This window comes from Pelophylax lessonae, assembly GCF_965119305.1.
Source record: "Pelophylax lessonae genome assembly, chromosome: 10".
NCBI classification, from domain to species: Eukaryota; Metazoa; Chordata; class Amphibia; order Anura; family Ranidae; genus Pelophylax; species Pelophylax lessonae.
The window spans coordinates 43,806,327-43,824,636 of NC_138777.1; the positions used below are offsets into that span (position 1 = coordinate 43,806,327).

The following is an 18,310-nucleotide window of genomic DNA, read 5'->3' on the forward strand; positions in this document are numbered from 1 at the left end:
CCACTGACACCCGCTGCCCTATAGGGATGCATGGTGCATCCGATCAGGATCAGGTCCGTCTGAGAAACTGAAACAAATAAAAATTCCTAAAATTGCTCTGCTCAGGTGTGAATGCAGCCTTCTATTGTTGTCACCCATGACTAGGGATGAGCTCAGACATGTTCGGACGCAAGTTTGAACCCACCGGAGCTATCCTGCAGGCAAAGTCGATAGCCAACCATAAGCGGTGGAGGCATCCCCTGCCCCACAGCCACAAGTACGCAATTGGCGTACTTATATAGGCTAAGGAATGGGGATGCCTCCTCCACCTATGATTGGCTATGACAGCTTTTCAGTGGGATAACTAAAGCCAAATACACACAATGAGATTATTGGACGATTGATCGTCTGTTTTTTTTTTTTTTTTTTGCATGCTAGTGTCCATATTGAAGACAAATTGGTTACTGAAGTGCAAAAAATCTTGTGTAACAGAATAAAAATTCGGAAATGATGTAATGTATTAGTATTGTATTATTACTGTACTGAATAAACAAAAATCATACGATCTGGTTTCATATGAGAAACATTTCCGTGTATGTCCCTTTGGAAAATCAGACAAAAGCTGTGTACTAATGATCAGACTATCATACAATCTCTTCGAAAGTTGTATTGTTTGTACGATATTCTAATTGTGTGTACGGGGCTTTAACCAGGTATGGATTTGCATCTGAATATGTCTGAGCTCATCACTGCCCATTAATATATGTGTAAGGCCCCTTTCATACGGGCTTTCTGATCAGATCCGCCTGTCAGTTTTTCAGGCGGACCAGATCAGATGCTCCATGCATCCCTATGGAGCGGTGGATGTCAGCGGAGACATCTCCGCTGACACCCACTGCTATCCGATCCTGTCCGTGAAATCCGGGCGGATGGAGACCCTATTTTCCATCCGTCTGGAGAATCGGATAGGATCGGATGAGAATGGACAGTCAGTATGTTCTCATCCGATCTCCCATAGAGGACAGCGGGGATCTGACAACTCCATCTCTTCACATAGAGCGGAGACTGAGCTGTCATTCCCCTGCTCTGAGGGGATCGGTGGATTGATCCCCCGCTGAGCAGAACGGACTCCGTCGGGCGCACTGCCCGGGTGAAAGGAGCCTAAGGTACGTGTGCGCTGCTATGTACTTCAAGATGAAAAAAGTGATGAGAATATATAATAAACAAGCAAAAAATTGGGGGAGCAAACCCTGAACATGTATATCTAAAGCCAGTGCAGCTATGGACCAAGCAACATGTATATTAAAAAAGAATAGCGCACACATGCAAAAGAAATGACTATCAAATATGGAGACAATCCATAAATAAAAATGGGGATTTAGTCCCACCATATGGCCATATCGTGCTCAAGCCCACCACTGTGTCAAAGTACCCCATTATCAGTGGGTCCTACACTATCCATAGAAAAGGGGTGAATCCAGCCTCTCTAACCCTTGGAGACAACACTCCTTGCTGGGATGGATGTGCTAATGCACTACAAGGGACTCCTCCTATATCTACTTGATAGTGGACACTGATAAAGTACAGGTGTGTGTGTGTGTGTGTGTGTGTGTGTGTGTGTGTGTGTGTGTGTGTGTGTGTGTGTGTGTGTGTGTGTGTGTGTGTGTGTGTGTGTGTGTGTGTGTGTGTGTGTGTGTGTGTGTGTGTGTGTGTGGGGGGGGGGGGGGGGGTAGCTCAACCTTAGAAGTCTGGTCAGACCGAATACATAATAAACAAGCAAAAAATTGGGGGAGCAAACCCTGAACATGTATATCTAAAGCCGGTGCAGCTATGGACCAAGCGACATGTATATTAAAAAAGAATTACTACTTGATAGTGGACACTGATAGAGTACAGGTGTGTGTGGGGGGGTGGGGTGCTCAACCTCAGAAGTCTGGTCAGATGAGAATATAAATAAACTATTCTCACTCACACAAACTGATTAAACACAGCAAAACCAAAACCAAAAAAATCAATATGTACAGTATTTGATATGGTGACAATTAGTGTAGGTTCACACTGAGGCGGGATTGAAATCGTGTGAATTCAGCTGAACTTGCACAATTTCAAACCGGCATTTTCAGTCCTACTTCGGGGGCGATTTCACAGACATTGGTGCAAGTTCCTGCACAGATGTCTTTTGAAATCGCCAACCGAAGTTGCCAAAAGTAGTGCAGAAATAATTTTGGGAACCGATATGGCTCCGCAAAGTCGGCGTCACGCTGATTCTGATGGTGACATTGCTGGCAATTGGCTCCGATTTCAGATGCGATTTGATATGTCAAATCAGACCAATGTGATCGTGGGCTAATTGTCACCTTTTTAGAAGATGAACAGCTGCAACCATTTACTAGTAAACTAAAACATTAAAAAACAAGCAGTAATGTGAAAAAAAAAATGGTGCACTAAAGGAAACATACTGTGTAACATAACAAGAATCATAACAATGTATTGTGCATATATCATACATACACTAAAAAAGTATCCAGTTATAAGTGTGTAAACCACCAATAAAACATCAACAATATGCTAAAAAAATCCAGAAGTGGGTCCAATGTAAAAATGCAAGTGCTCAGTCCACCACTGTTGCTGAGAAGTATATCAAAAAAGTTCATATAGTGATAAATTAGTGAACCAAAACTGCCAACTGCAGATGAAATAGCCGCCACCTTATGAATTGACCAAAAGGTCAAAATGCGCCTTCAAAATAGAAAATTGGGTTCTCAAATCCTGATAACTTCAATGAAAAACACTTTGCCTCCCTAGATCCACATTTTGCTTCCACTGGTTCCAGGGTTTTAAGCTGAATCCTTGCCTCCCATTTCAGGTATCACTAGAGGAGGCAGCCACCACTCCAAACTTTCCACTTTACAATCCCGGACTCCTGGCACGCTCAGCTTAGAAAGCTGAGTGTGTCGGGAGTCCAGGACTGTAAGTATGGGTTTCACCGCATCCAATTCGCATGAAAGGAGAGTGTGACCATCTCTCAATTGGAGGCAGTACACACATCTCCGGGGGTGGCCACGGAGCGAATTGCACCGAGGTCCTGTGCGTCTTTGGCTCCGTTTCGGGTCCAAATTCAGGCAAAAATGCAGGCCTGATTTGTCCCTGAAACGGAGAACTAACAGGGATACTGGACCCCTGTTGTGAGCTGCATGCAATCAAGTGCGAACCCAGCCTAAAGTGGAAAGTTTGGAGTGGTGGCTGCCTCCCATAGTGATACATGAAATGGAAGGCATGGATCCAGCTTAAAACTCCCAGAGAGATCGGTGGAAGCGAAGTGTGGATCTAGGGAGGCAAAGTGTTTTTGATGGAAAAGATCAGAATTTGAGGACCCGATTGTCTATTTTAAAGACTCATTTTGACCTTTTGGTCAGTGCATAAGGTGAGCGGCTATATGCAGGTGGCAGTTTTAGTTCACTGATTTATCACTATATGAACTTTTCTAATATGCTTCTCAGCAACAGTGGTGGATTGGCCAATGGCATTTTTGAATTGGACTCGCGTCTGGATTTTTTGAGCAAATTTTTGATGTTTTATTGGTGGTTTACACACTTATAAATGGATACATTTTTAGTGTATTTATTATTGATGCACAATACATTGTTATGATTGTTATATGTTTTTTTTTTATTAATTTTTTTTTCCATGTTACCGCTCCTAAATAACGGAAAATTGAATACTTACCTTTCCGTAATTTTTCTTTTCCTGGTGCCTATCCGTGGCAGCACACATATTCTTGGTTGCTCCACCCACTACCAACCCACAGGACCCCTTTAATTCTATAAAAGAAAGAGCTGCCCCCCCCCCCCGCCATTCTTGTAGCTAGTCTAAAAATGTAGATTGCGGAAAGGGAGGGCGTATGCTGCCATGGATCGGCACCAGGAAAGGAAAATTACGGAAAGGTAAGTATTCAGTATTCCGTTTTTCTGGTGCCTCCATGGCAGCATACATATGGTAAATAACTCGCTCATAGGGAGGGTTGCTGCAAAAAAATATAGTTTATTTGGGTTTACAAAACTGAAAATTGTAAAGTTTTTTTTTTTTTCCCATGTAGTTTTTTTTTCCCAAAATTTGGGGGAAGTCAGTGTGACTGGGTCCAGATTCTAATTGCCCATGAAGGTGTTAAATGAAGACCAACTTGCCACACGACAAATAGTTTCTGGAAAGACCTGTGCTAGGGCTGCCCAAGAAGAGGCTATCCCCCATGTCGAGTGAGCATTAATTGCCTTAGGAACCGGAAGACCACTAGCCTGATAAGCCTTTTAAATCAGACGTACGATCCACCTTGAGAAGAGGATGAGTGTTCCTGAGCATGTCTGGAATCCTGGTAGGCAGAAGCGAAGAGCGGGGCGATTGGTGCTTGAACCTCCAAAAATGCCCTTGAAGGATTGTGGAAGTATCCCACTGATCTGAACAGGGTTTCCACCCAAACCTGAGTAAATGCCCTGAGACGGGCACCCACTGGCCCAGCTTGGGTGGGCAAGAAGTCAAAAGGGCTTCTGATTTTTGTGCGCAGAGGCTGTAGCCTTCTGCTTTCCCATCTTCAAAAAGGGTACTTGGGAGCCCTTCCAGCCCCTTCTATATTCTCTTCCTAGATGATATGTTCAGGAGTCCCTGGCCTTCTGCTGAAATGCCGCTCTTGTTGCAAATTTTTTCCTTCTATGCCTATCCTGAGGGATCAGGCCACTCTTGCCCCCTGTAACCCTATTATTTGCGGTATCCAGCTTCTCACTAAATAGGGCTTTTCCATCTTAGGGTATGTGGCACCACGTTTGCCGAGAGGAGGGATCCGTCGACCATGGTTTTAGCCAAAGTGCTCTTCTGGCAGTGACTGAATATAACATGGCTCTGGCGGAACATTTCAAGGTATCAATGGCTGCCTCAGCTATAAAATCTGATGCCAACTTTAACTCATCAAGAGCCTTTATAATCTGGTCAGAATCTATGCCTTGTCTGGGGTCAATTCTATGTTATCAGTCCAAGCTCGCGTGAATGGCATAGGTCAGCTCTTTCTTTTATAGAGTTAAAGGGGTCCTGTGGGTTGGTCGTGGGCAGAGCAACCAACCATTTGTATGCTGCCATGGAGGCACCAGGAAAGTTTCTTCAACGACAAACAAAAAATGCAGATGGACAAAAAAATTCCATGCAAAAACCGATGTAGGGCCCTTTCACACCCCAAAAAATGCAATAAACATATTTCCCTTTTAAATCCTATGCAACTTTTCACACCACTGTGCTGCAGGTGCGGTCCATTTTGAAAAGTCATGTATGCTGCATCTTCGGTGCGCTTTACACAACCGCACCGAAAACGCAGCTTCCTTTTGAAATGAATGGAAAATGTAGAAAAAATGCCTAGCGGTTGCATTTTTGGTGCGTTTTATATTTGAGTCGCATGTTTAACCACTTGACGACCGCCAGCCGCAGATTTACTGTGGCAGGCAGCCGCTCCTGGTCAAAGCGACGTAGCTCTACGTTGCTCGCTCTCAGGAGGCTAGGGGACGGTGCGCTCCCGCCCCCGTTCATCAGCCGGGGAGCCAGTGCGTGTGTCAGGCGGCTCCAATTGCCACCTGACACTGGCGATCTCCCCCCCCCCCCCCCCCCCCGCTGACAGAGAAGGACGGACGGCTGATGTAAACACAGCCGTCCGCCCTTCTCCCTGCATTGATCACAGAGGCTATGTGATCCTGCTATATAGGATCGCATGTCTCTGTGATCATCTCACAAGCCCAACCCCCCCACAGTTAGAATCACTCCCCTAGGCTTACATTAACCCCTTGATCACCAAGAGTATTAACCCCTTCCCTGCCAATGCCATTATTACAGTAACAGTGCATATTTTTAGCACTGATTACTGTAGTAATGTCACTGGTACCCCAAAAAGTGTAAAAAATGTCAGTTAGGGGTCCGATCTGTCCGCTGCAATGTCACAGTCCCGCAAAAAAAAAAACGCAGTTTGCCGCCATTACTAGTAAAAAAAAAAAAAAAAAAAACTATAAAAATGACATAAATCTTTCCCGCAGTTTGTAGACGCAATAACATTTGCACAAACCAATCAAAATACGCTTATTGTGATTTTTTTTTAACAAAAATATGTAGCAGAAAACAAATTGGCTTAAATTTGTTAAAAAAATTTGATTTTTACATTTTTTTGGGGGGAATGTTATATAGCAGAATGTGAAAAATATTGTTTTTTTTTTCAAAATTGTCGCCATTTTTTTTTTACCAAGAATATGTAGTAGAAAACAAATTGGCCTAAAATGTTAAAAAAAAATTGATTTTTACAATTTTTTTTTTTTTGAGAGAATTTCATATAAAAATGTGAAAAATATTATTTTTTCAAAATTGTTGCTCTTTTTTTGTTTATAGCGCAAAAAATTAAAAATCGCACAGGTGATCAAATACCACCAAAAGAAAGCTCTATTTGTGGGGAAAAAAGAACGTCAATTTTATTTGGGTACAGCGTCGCACGACTGCGCAATTGTCCATTAAAGTAACGCAGTGCCGAATCGCAAAATCGGGCCTGGTCATTAAGCAGGAAAATCTTCAGGTCTTAAAGTGGTTAACAGCTGCATACTGGGAGTCAGGCACCTAGAAAACGCACTGCGTTTTTAATGCATTTTTTCAGTGGAGCGTTGTAAAAGCAGCTGTAAACCGAACTAAAGACGGACGTGCAAAATAACGTAACGTAAATCCATATTCATCTGTTTTTTCTTCGTGACTGAACTGATGGTGTGAAAAGACTTCGCTACAGCAATGGGTATTTTTTTATTTTTTAATCCATTCATTCTAAACTGAGTGCAATGCCGCAAACTGTCAACAGGTGTCTCCCCCTGACCCTCTCTGTGCCTCCCTGTGAGCAGGCACTGCTTCGGCCACCTATGTGTGGGGTCCTGGCAGGGGACACAGTGCCTGCACACACTTCCTGGTGGGGAAGAGTCATGTTATTGTGAGCTGGGAAGTGACAGTCTATAGCAGGAAATGTGTATGTATGGCTGACAGGAAGGAAAGGCTGCAATCACTGGGCTTTCTAAGCATTGTATTTCTGCCTGTCATTGTGTGCTGGCCTTGCCTGATGACTGCTGGACCCAGACAGGAGTAAGCTGGCTGTGTGATCTGCAACAGGTGAAAGTCTGTCCTCAGATCTGATCCCTGGGCTCATGGATCCTCTGCGAGAGCTGTCACTGTGGCTTTTAGAGCGTGTAGTCTGCTGCTGGTGAGATCTGTGGGTGCAATCACTGCTGCTGAGTCTTGTATGGTTATTGATTGTGCGATTGGAGGGTGTGAAGTCCTACAGCTAGCTTCTATTCTAATAAATTAGTCTTTGCTTGGCACCCTGTCTGTGGGTGAGGAGAGGTGTCTGCTATAGAAAATAGATCTGTTGGATGGCATTGCACACCTATTGCCGTTGGCGGTTGCAAAAAAGTAATTTTGATTTCCAAAAACAAATACTTTTTGAGGTATAAGCATCCTAGCTGAGCGGAGGTCTAAGAGTGACTTGAGGTTCCTAGCATTAAATATTGGAGATTTGGCGGTCTTTTTTTTTTTTTTTTTTGTTAGATCACACTACCTGGTATCAACAGTTTGAGATACGGCGGTCTTTTTTTGGAAGTTGACTTGTATAGCGAAGTCGATGTGTTCGGTAAGTTTTGCAAATTAAATCATTTCAATTTTCCTAAAAGCAATAATTGTAATTAAGCATCGTAGTCGTGGCGAAGGACTGAGAGTAACCAGAGGTGTCTAGCGTCACAAACGTTGATATTTGGCAGTCTTTCATTAGGTCGATCACATTTGTGGTCGGCGGCATTGGTCATTCAGAAGTTAGTTCATTGTGGTCGGTAGGCATTGCAAATGAAAATGTTTCAGTTTCCCAAAATCAATAATTGTAATTGAGCATCATAGACAGGTGGAGGTCTGAGAGTGACCGGAGGTGCCTAGCATCAAATATTTGAGATTTGGGGGTTCTTCGTTAGTTCAATCACATGCGTTTGGCGATGAATTCATAGTATCCAGACGAATGATGTAGAGGGCTCGGACTAATACGTGTCTGAGCTCCTTATTTGCTCACAGAGAAAAGTCGGTAAGTGTACACGTGTATGTAGGATTGCTGCACTATGTCAGTTCGGGACATGCTCTTTGTAAAGTGTTTGTCGTCTTGGTAGGATCCTCCTGTGGGTGTGCAGATTAGTTTATGGTTTGAATATATTGCCGGTGATGTTTGCATAGTGTTTGCAATGCTTGCAGCCTCGTGTGTCTTGTTCGCACCTCCAGTGGTATATGCAGAGCGCAGAGGGAAGACTGAGCCGTGGGTCCTTTCCTTTGGGAAGATGGCTTGAGGAAGCCCCGGGCTGCCTGGATATAAGGGGGCAGGTGACAGGGGATGGACGGCGAAGCGGAACTTGCCAACACCAGCTCGGCGGCCTCCAGCGCCTCAGACCAGACCCCCGAACCTGACCGATCTGTCATCGCTCGGAGACACAGTGTCAAGACCTTCAGCGGGCTCCGCTTCTTCAGGCGCAGGTGAGGAGATGGAAACTTACATATCTGATACTGAAGGTGTATGTGAATCCAACCTTTTTGTTTTTTTTTTGGTTTTTTTAGTTTTAAATGGGGTTAAGTCTTAGATACATGGATTCCTGCTGAATCGGACACAATGTGTTGGTGGCCCTATTGGCACCATCTGGCTCGACAAGTCACTTTTTCAGTCGACTTTTGACAAAGGAACCAGGTAGAGAATTGGCACCCAAACCGTGATTGCATCCAGTCACTGTTTGGGTATTCTTACAGCTGTGGATGCTGTGGCTGTCTGAATACAATGTCTGGCAGGGGAGATCCTTTTCATCCATCCTATTTAGTGTGAATGAGTGAAATCTATACATGTTTGGCTAGCCTTTAAACCAGGCATGTCCAACCTGTGGCCAGAGGGCCGCGTGCGGCCCGGAACCGCAGGCAATGCGGCCCACTGCTCCCTGACAATTTTTTCTTTTTTGCTGGGGAGGAAGGAAGTCGGGTCGGGGGCACGGCCACAGCAGCTTCCAACTAACAGTAGGCAGAGGCTGCCTCAGAGGGGAGGGGAGCATGTGCAGTGTTTCTGACTCCTACCACCATGACCACTTCAAATCACTGAAGTGGTCATTGTGGTTAGAGTGTTCCTTTATTATCTCTCAGAAGAAGTAAACCTCTGTATACTGATTACATTTCATTTGATCATCCTGTAGTTGTGTTAAATTAGTGCGGGGGGCACGGCGGCGTGGGAAGGGCACGGCAGCATTTTATTACTTATATACCTTAACTATAGTATATATATTATATGCGGCCCGAGAAAATTTCTCTACACTCAATGTGGCCCAGAGAAGCCAAAAGGTTGGACACCCATGCTTTAAACCCTTTTTAGATTTTCACTGCTGTCTGTGTTACCGCTGGGTAGATTCAACCTCACTGTTGAGCCTGGTGACCACTGCCTCCAGTACAGAAGGTGATAGAAAATCCAAAATTTTAAAAGAGAGGTATGTTAAAGTTTTTTTTTTTGAATTATACTTACCTAATACTGGATGCAGTATTGGTCTCCTGCCGACTCTAAGACTGAGAACCCAAGTGATCAAAGACCACCGATTGCTCGGTTCTCAGAGCTCTCTGCTCTGCCCCCCTGTGCTCACTGGAGCGCTGGGCTATGAAGAGGGTGGGAGCAGCCGGCTCAGGCTCTTAGCGGCTCGCTGACAGGCTGGGCTGGGTGCTGGTCCAGGCACGTGGGTAGATCCCGACCATATGGTCCCAATCCTGGACTTGCTCTGTGAGGTCAGCCGACAGCGGGATTTGGCCCGCTGTCTGTTGAAAATGGGTCACAGGAGTGCAGAACTAACTGCACTTTGTGATCCATAGAAGTACATACAGCCAAACGAGCCTTGGCTGTACTTCTTTTTTAAGTTGTCACTGGATCAGAAGGTGAGGGGAATCCCAGTGGAGATATATCTGTTCTGGTGGCTGTGTGTCAGGGACAGAAAGTAAAGAAATCCCTTGATTGGTCATAGACATTGAAAAAAAAAACAAAGGTCTTCAAGTATATGTAAAGGCAATTATTTTCATTTTGCATAGCGTAGGCGAGGGTTAACAGCTGTCATATTTTTTTTTTCACCTGTATCTTTTTAGGGAGATTTACCCTCACTTCCTGTCCTGTAGAGTCAGCAGAAAATGAGAAGATATCTTTCCAATGTAAGCAACATCCCCTATTTGTTGCTGTCTGTGTCCCCCGTTAGTGAGATTCACAATCTCTGATATAAATTGTCACCAATGTCACCGGGAACGAAAGTGAGGGGTAAATCAAAAAAATTTGACTTGCCATCAGAACAGGAATGGAGGGGAAATCGTTCAAATCTTTCCCTCACTTTGGGGAGATTTTCACTCACTTCCTCTTGTGTCTGCAGGATAGAAAGTGAAGGCAAGTCTTCCTAATGAAACTCCGATGGCAAAAAAAAACCCAACAGGGGTCTAAACCCCTTCCCTATGCAAAAATAGAATCTCTTTTAATCTGTGAAATCTAAGATTGCAGTGTTGTATTGCCAACTAGAACATTAAAGAAGAATAAAAAAAAAAGATTGTCAATGTGAAAAAGTAGTTGTTGTAAAGATGCCTTTTTGGTGCCTAAAGCCCCGTACACACGTAGCGATTGTCGGCCGTAAATATTTGGCCGCCGAACGATCGGCCGATTGTCAGCTTGTTAGTATAATGCTTCCGACAACCGACAACGACTTGTCGGCCGAACAGAATCGGGTGTGCAGGCTATAAAATTTTTGTAGGCCGTCACCAGAACGGCCGATTGTTCGCAAGTCAGTACAGAATTCGGCCGACAAACAGCCGATTAGCAAGACTGGGCATGCTCTGAGAAAAAAAAAGACACGGAAAGTTAATCATCACATGACATCACTTCTGCAGTCGGCTGTTGTTGGCCAACAAAATTTGTGTGCAGTCTTTAGCACTTTTCAGCCGACAGGACAGCACCAGACAAAAGACGGCCGATCGTTTAGTCTTGTTTTTTTTAGCAGAGAGCTGTGTAGGATTGCGTATAAAGGTGACCTGTTATTAGAGAAACATAGGAGGCTGCCATTGCTGAAAATGTCATCTGGCTGTCATTCTAACCTTCTGGCCTCAATAGGATCACAGATCAGGAACAAGTATGCAAGTAAACTGTGTACTGGTTCCTTGTCAGGGATAAAGAAACTACTGAGACCAGAGGACTACCATAACAGCCAGGCAACTAGAATTTCCAGAAGAAAGTCGGCAATGACAGTCTGCATATTCATCTCTTTTAAAGTATCAGGACAGAAGCATGGCAGTTATTAATGCGGCCTTATTTATGAAATGCTTGCATGATCACTAACCCGAAACAGAGATGGACACGGTAGACATCGGGGCACCAGAAGTACACATGCTGGTTCTGGGTCAGTAACTCACTAAATAGTGAAACCAGGATGACGATGACAGTCATGGAACTTTCAAAAATAAGATAAAGTATCTTTTTTGAAAGGTTTCTATTAAGCTGGCCATATAAGTACCAATCTGATTGTAGAATCTCTGTACAATCTCATGTAGATTTACCAAATTATGCCATGTGAGGGCCTGCCTGGACTTGTATTTAAAGAGGAACTTCAATACCCTTTAGCTTTTGCAACTCCATTCCCCCCCCCCCCCCCCCGATGCCGCTATCCATGTTAAGCCTGTCTCAAATCTTGGTAACCAGCCAAAATTTGATCCATCTATGAGCAGGCCGGTGGTACCCAAGTTGATCCATCCAGAGGCGTAACTAGAACCTTCAGGGCCCCGGTGCAAGAAACCATGAAGGGCCCCCCGGACCCCTAGCTGGGGCCCTTTTCTTCAAGCCTGCGGCTCTTCCCACTGATCCTGGGGCCCTTTACTCTCGTTGCAGGACCCTTTCACAAGTTCTGCCATCCTGGGGCCTCCCCACAGTGGTGGAATGCCAGGGCCTGTAATTGTGACCTTTGCGATCCTGGAAGTTCACCCACTGGTGTCAGTAGTTTTTTATTTTTTGGTATTTTAATTGTATTATTTTTTATCATTTTATTTTATTTTTTTACAATGTCACTGACTATGACTCTGTCCATTCAGAAAAGGAAGGAGCTGGTAGATTACATATTTACCGACCCTTCCGGGTTCTCTATTGTGACACATCCGCTGCAGCAGCCAGCAGGAGAGGGAAGGGAGCACAGTGGGCAGGGGGGGGGGCAGCACAGTAGGGGGGGCAGGGGAGTACACAGGGGCCCAGAGACAGCAGAACACAAGTGAACTGGATAGGAGGAGTGGTGGGGCAGCATACAGAGGAACCAATCTTCCCCATTTTCCTCCTGCAGCTACAGGAGGAAAAAGGAGGACAAAAATTTCTCTACATGCCCCCCCACCGCCCCTCCTATCCAGGTGTACAGGGGAGCCGCACAGGCTCCCTGGAGCATGGGGCCCATTTGCAATTGCAACCCCTGTAGTTACACCCCTGGATCCATCTATCAACTTGGGTACAACCAGCCCGTGAGATTTTTCACATGCAATTACTGCTGGCGGCTATAGGGGAAGGCTCCCTACCAGAAGAACACAATGATGAGGGAATCCCTCATCAACACTGACTCTGTTGATGGGGGAATCAAGCAAATTTCTTTCCTTCCAAAGAAAATCGAATCATCTATGGATTGCCTTAGTCTCGTGCATGCACAGATGTGCTGAGAGGCTCTGCCCTGCGACACATCTGAGCATACAGGGTTTTCACGCATGCCCAGGCATGCCAAATGTTGAGATATACAATCTTCTGCATAAACAGAAGTCACATGACTTTGCTTGAACCCGAAGACCCTGCAGCACATTTGCGAACACTCAAAACCTGGAGGTGAATGTCATTCTTGCCTAGGCGAGAAAGACAGAAATGTTTCATTGAAAATATCCAAATGTGAGAGAGGGACGGGGGAAGAAGGCAGTACATTTTTATTTAGGGTGAAGACATTCTTTGATTTGTATCTAACCATCTACACACATGTAAAGAAGATTGTACATTCAGATTGTAGCCTGTATGGCCAGTCCTAAATCTCTGTGCCTAGATACCAGTGATGATCCCTGAAAATGGCTGCGTCTGCACAGAACTTGGCCTGACAGTCACCGACAGATTGACTTGGAAACACATTTCTTCATCTCATCCCTGAACTGCTGTCCAAGTGCCCTTTTCTCGGTTTGGCTTTAATAAGGTTTGGGCTTGTTTAATAAGGAAACGCAAAGAGCGCTGTGTGTAGAGACCTAATTAGATTTCACTTGAAATCAGAGCAGCCGGAATCGGTGGAAGATGGCTTCTGTTCGGGTGCTGTAGCTTACTGCGCTTTGAGGGTCGTTCTTCATTTTGATTAAATCAGGCTCTGTGAGTTCTGTTTGAAGGGGATCTGTATTATATTTCCAGTAATGGGACTTTCACATTTTGTATTGTATTGCATATACATATTTGTAAATGTATCTCTCTGACCAGCCATTCTCAACCAGAGTTACCACGGATGTTGCTGGGGGATCCTTGGCTGTTAGACCTTCCATCTGATGGTGCCTGCATATTTCGCAGCATGACACCAATTACTTTTTTAGCTGTCTGTAAGTGTGACATTCTGACCACCACTATAAGGGGTATTCTTTCTACTGACCCACCAATCTATAGGGTTATTTTCCCACTGACCCACCAATGTATAGGGTTATTTTCACACTGACCCCCAATGTATAGGGTTATTTTCCCACTGACCACCAAGGTATAGGGTTATCTTGCCACTGACCACCAATGTATAGGGTTATTTTGCCACTGACCACCAATATATAGGATTATTTTCCCACTGACCACCAAGGTATAGGGTTATTTTCCCACTGACCACCAAGGTATAGGGTTATTCTCCCACTGACCACTAAGACATAGGGTTATTTTCCCACTGACCACCAAGGTATAGGGTTATTTTCCCACTGACCACCAATGTATGGGTTATTTTCCCACTGACCACCAATGTATGGGTTATTTTCCCACTGACCTCCAATGTATAGGGTTATTTTCCCACTGACCACCAAGGTATAGGGTTATTTTCCCACTGACCACCAATGTATAGGGTTATTTTCCCACTGACCACCAATGTATGGGTTATTTTCCCACTGACCACCAATGTATAGGGTTATTTTCCCACTGACCTCCAATGTATAGGGTTATTTTCCCACTGACCACCAATGTATAGGGTTATTTTCCCACTGACCACCAATGTATGGGTTATTTTCCCACTGACCACCAATGTATGTGTTATTTTCCCACTGACCACCAAGGTATAGGGTTATTTTCCCACTGACCACCAATGTATGGGTTATTTTCCCACTGACCACCAAGGTATAGGGTTATCTTCCCGCTGACCACCAATGTATAGAGTTATTTTCCCACTGACCACCAATGTATAGGGTTATTTTCCCACTGACCACCAATGTATGGGTTATTTTCCCACTGACCACCAATGTATAGGGTTATTTTCCCACTGACCTCCAATGTATAGGGTTATTTTCCCACTGACCACCAATGTATAGGGTTATTTTCCCACTGACCACCAATGTATGGGTTATTTTCCCACTGACCACCAATGTATGTGTTATTTTCCCACTGACCACCAAGGTATAGGGTTATTTTCCCACTGACCACCAAGGTATAGGGTTATCTTCCCGCTGACCACCAATGCACAGGTTTATCTTCCCGCTGACCACCAATGCACAGGGTTATCTTCCCGCTGACCACCAATGCACAGGGTTATCTTCCCGCTGACCACCAATGCACAGGGTTATCTTCCCGCTGGCCACCAATGCACAGGGTTATCTTACCGCTGACCACCAATGCACAGGGTTATCTTTCCGCTGACCACCAATGCACAGGGTTTTCTTTCCGCTGACCACCAATGCACAGGGTTATCTTTCCGCTGACCACCAATGCACAGGGTTATCTTTCCGCTGACCACCAATGCACAGGGTTATCTTTCCGCTGACCACCAATGCACAGGGTTATCTTTCCGCTGGCCACCAATGCACAGGGTTATCTTTCCGCTGGCCACCAATGCACAGGGTTATCTTCCCGCTGGCCACCAATGCACAGGGTTATCTTCCCGCTGGCCACCAATGCACAGGGTTATCGTCCCAATGACAACCAATGCATAAGGTTATCTTCCCACTGACCCAACCTAGGGAACATTCTACCCACGGACCACCAGGATAAGGGACATTCTTCCCACTGATCACAAATCTAGGGAGCATTCTCCCCTTAGATTTGATGGTCAGTGGGAAGAATACCCCTTACCCCTGATCAAAACTAAGAACCACCAATGTAAATAGAATTTTTCGTACTTACCACCATTTTAAGGGGTATTCTCCCCAGTGACCACTAATATTTGCATTCTTCCCACTGACCACCCATGTAGGGAGCATTCTTCCCACTGACCACCCATGTAGGGAGCATTCTTCCCACTGACCACCCATGTAGGGAGCATTCTTCCCACTGACCCCTGATTTTAGGGGGTAAAAATGTTGATAAAGGCTGCTGTAAACACTCCCTGATCAAAACCAAGGACTCTGGTGTTATAAGGAAGAAGTGCTGACCACAAAAAACAAAAATTAAAAAAACCACAGAATTGCCCTTCCCCTCCTCGGAAGGCTGGAAGTATATTTATAGCCAAACCTGTTTACTTTTTTTATTATTTACTAGAGTAGGGAACAGGTAAGACCCCCACCAGGGCTGTTTTTGCTGTTGGTGTACCATCGCAGAGATTTTCCTTTGCTTCCTGTTACAGAGATACAACGGAAGTAAAGTGAAAAGTCGGGGTAAATTCCCTCCTGGGGCTGTGTCACACTAGAAGTTCTGTCCCTGATGGGAACTTGCAGCCTTATAGGTGCCAGTTGTAATTGAGCATGTGGCTGTATAAAAGTATGTCTGGGACACAAGGCAAGCTGAAAATGGTGCTTTATGGAAAAAGGTGCTCTATCACTGGGGGCAGAATACGTGTCACATACTTTCTGGTGGGTGGTGGAGGACGGTTTGGACTCGGGACGTTCCAATGCCAGCAGTGAGAGTGGATTAAATCCATTTCCTTTTAGATAACAATTAAAATTATATTATATCTGCCGCCCCTGGTAATAAAATATAGTATTTAAAAGGTTGCGAAGAAGCCGCTGACACAATATTGTGAAATAAGCAATATAATAATATTAACAGTAAAAAGTAGTGCAGCACTATTCAAATACCAAAAACGTCCACATCCAGAGAGAGCGTGTCTTCAATGTGAGGACCACCACCGACACCCAATCACACAGCCGCTTACCATATATCATAGACCCTCACTACAAAGGTCTATGGAAGCGGTGCTCAATCAAAAAGGACAGATCCTGCACATGCTGATATGCAACAAGTACAAAGAGGAGTACTTCACCAGCCCATGGCGCTGTCCATGTGTTCACCTCCTTTGTTTGTATGTTTTTTTGGCTGAAATGTCCTGGTTGCTGCTGCTCCTCTCTCACTCCACTGGGGGGGGCGGATCAAAACAATTCAAATCTGTAAAGAAAAGCGCACGCAACCTCGGGCAATAACGCTTTAATAAAGGACAATAACACAGTACATTGGAATTGCACTCACACTTTTCCTTTAAGACAATCGCTTTACAGCATTCCAACAGGAGCTACTCGCTCCTCCCGTCACCAGAGTCACCATCTGGAGGGACGGGAGGAGCGAGTAGCTCCTGTTGGAATGCTGTAAAGCGATTGTCTTAAAGGAAAAGTGTGAGTGCAATTCCAATGTACTGTGTTATTGTCCTTTATTAAAGCGTTATTGCCCGAGGTTGCGTGCGCTTTTCTTTACAGATTTGTATGGAAGCGGTGCTACATACATCAGGCAAAGGTGATAGTGGAATCCTGCAATACTCCTCTAGTGATCCTCTCCGCGAACAGAACATCTCAAATGAAACACTCCTCATGGTGAAGACGTGAAAATCTAATTTATTATAGATAAAAGATCCACTCACATATTAGTTATAAAACGCCAGCATATCTGAGTATATCTATCCAGTGTTTCAAGCCAACAAGATGGCCACCATACCCCAGCATGTACCAACCTCACACGGCATCGACTCCTCCCTATGCGTTTCGTCATCATATGACATCTTCAGGGGCCTTTTAGATAACAGAAGTGGTGCAGACCATACTTTGTGCATTTAGGTGAGATTTTCTCTCTTCATCCCCAGCCTGTGCTTTAAAATCCTGTGTGCTCTATTCAAAGGACACTTGGGTTGATTTACTAAAACTGGAGAGTGCAAAAATCTGGTGCAGCTGTGCTTAGAAACCAGCTCAAAGCTTAAAGCAGTAATCTCTAAACTGGCCCGGGGGGGGGGGGGGGGGGGGCTTGCTTTTTTCCAGGCCTTCGGGGCCCTATTTTGATCCACTGATATCAACAATGAGGCATAATTCCCCCACCCCATTGACACAAATGAAGAGGCACAATTCCTCCCGGTGACACCAATGTTGGGGCACAATTCCTTCCTCCCGATGACACCAATGATGGGGCAGAATTCCTCCCGATGACACCAATGATGGGGCACTATTCCTCCCACTGACACCAAAGATAGGGCATTATTTATTCCCTCTTACTTTTGACCTTTTCTACTTCCAATGGCCACAGTCTGCTCCCCTCCCAAAGTCTGAAGGACAGTAAACTGGCCCTTTGTTTAGAAAGTTTACCTTTTTAACAAAAATTAATAAATGCACATTGTATTACAGGTGAAAAAATGTGCATTTATTATTTTTTGTTTCTGGAGCCTGTAAAGCATTGGACCAGCAATCAGCAGATCGGTGGCGCCTTGCAGGACTCCTGCAGACTGTCAGTGTATCTGTGTGCCTGTACAATGGGCAAACAGTTGCAATCTGACAGTAAGACTCCATGAACTACCACCGCGCTCCACAACGCCGTGGTTGTTCATTGAAAACTACAAGCCGACAGCTGCTAAGGATGTTGGGACTTGTAGTTTTCCATTCAGAGTAGTTTTCCATTCAGAGGACTGTGAATAAGTGACATGGCTGGGCGGGCAGTTCCCAGCTTGGACGTGTTTTTCTAAAATTGTGACAGTTGGCAGAGGGGAGAGGACCTGGCTTCTGATCCCTGATTACCGTGGTCAGTTTACGTGCCTCTGTCAGCCCGCTGCTCTCCCCTCTCCCCCTGCTTCTCTCCCTGCCAGCTCCTGTGTGTGAGCCGCCCCTCCCCTTCTAT

At 44.9% G+C, this 18,310-nt stretch overlaps 1 protein-coding gene across 3 annotated transcripts in view; it reads left to right on the forward strand.

Moving 5' to 3' along the window:
- DGKZ (diacylglycerol kinase zeta) overlaps window positions 1-18,310 on the forward strand; it is a 382,126-nt gene that overhangs the window by 89,982 nt on the left and 273,834 nt on the right. Inside the window, exon 1 of one of the 3 annotated variants that reach the window (XM_082269997.1) lies at window positions 7,628-8,538. The exons of the other annotated variants lie outside the window; for them this stretch is intronic. Coding sequence (XP_082126123.1) covers window positions 8,399-8,538 — 140 coding nt within the window. The 5' untranslated portion in view covers window positions 7,628-8,398. Of the gene's footprint in view, window positions 1-7,627; window positions 8,539-18,310 lie in introns of those variants that run through there. 3 annotated transcript variants of the gene reach the window in all.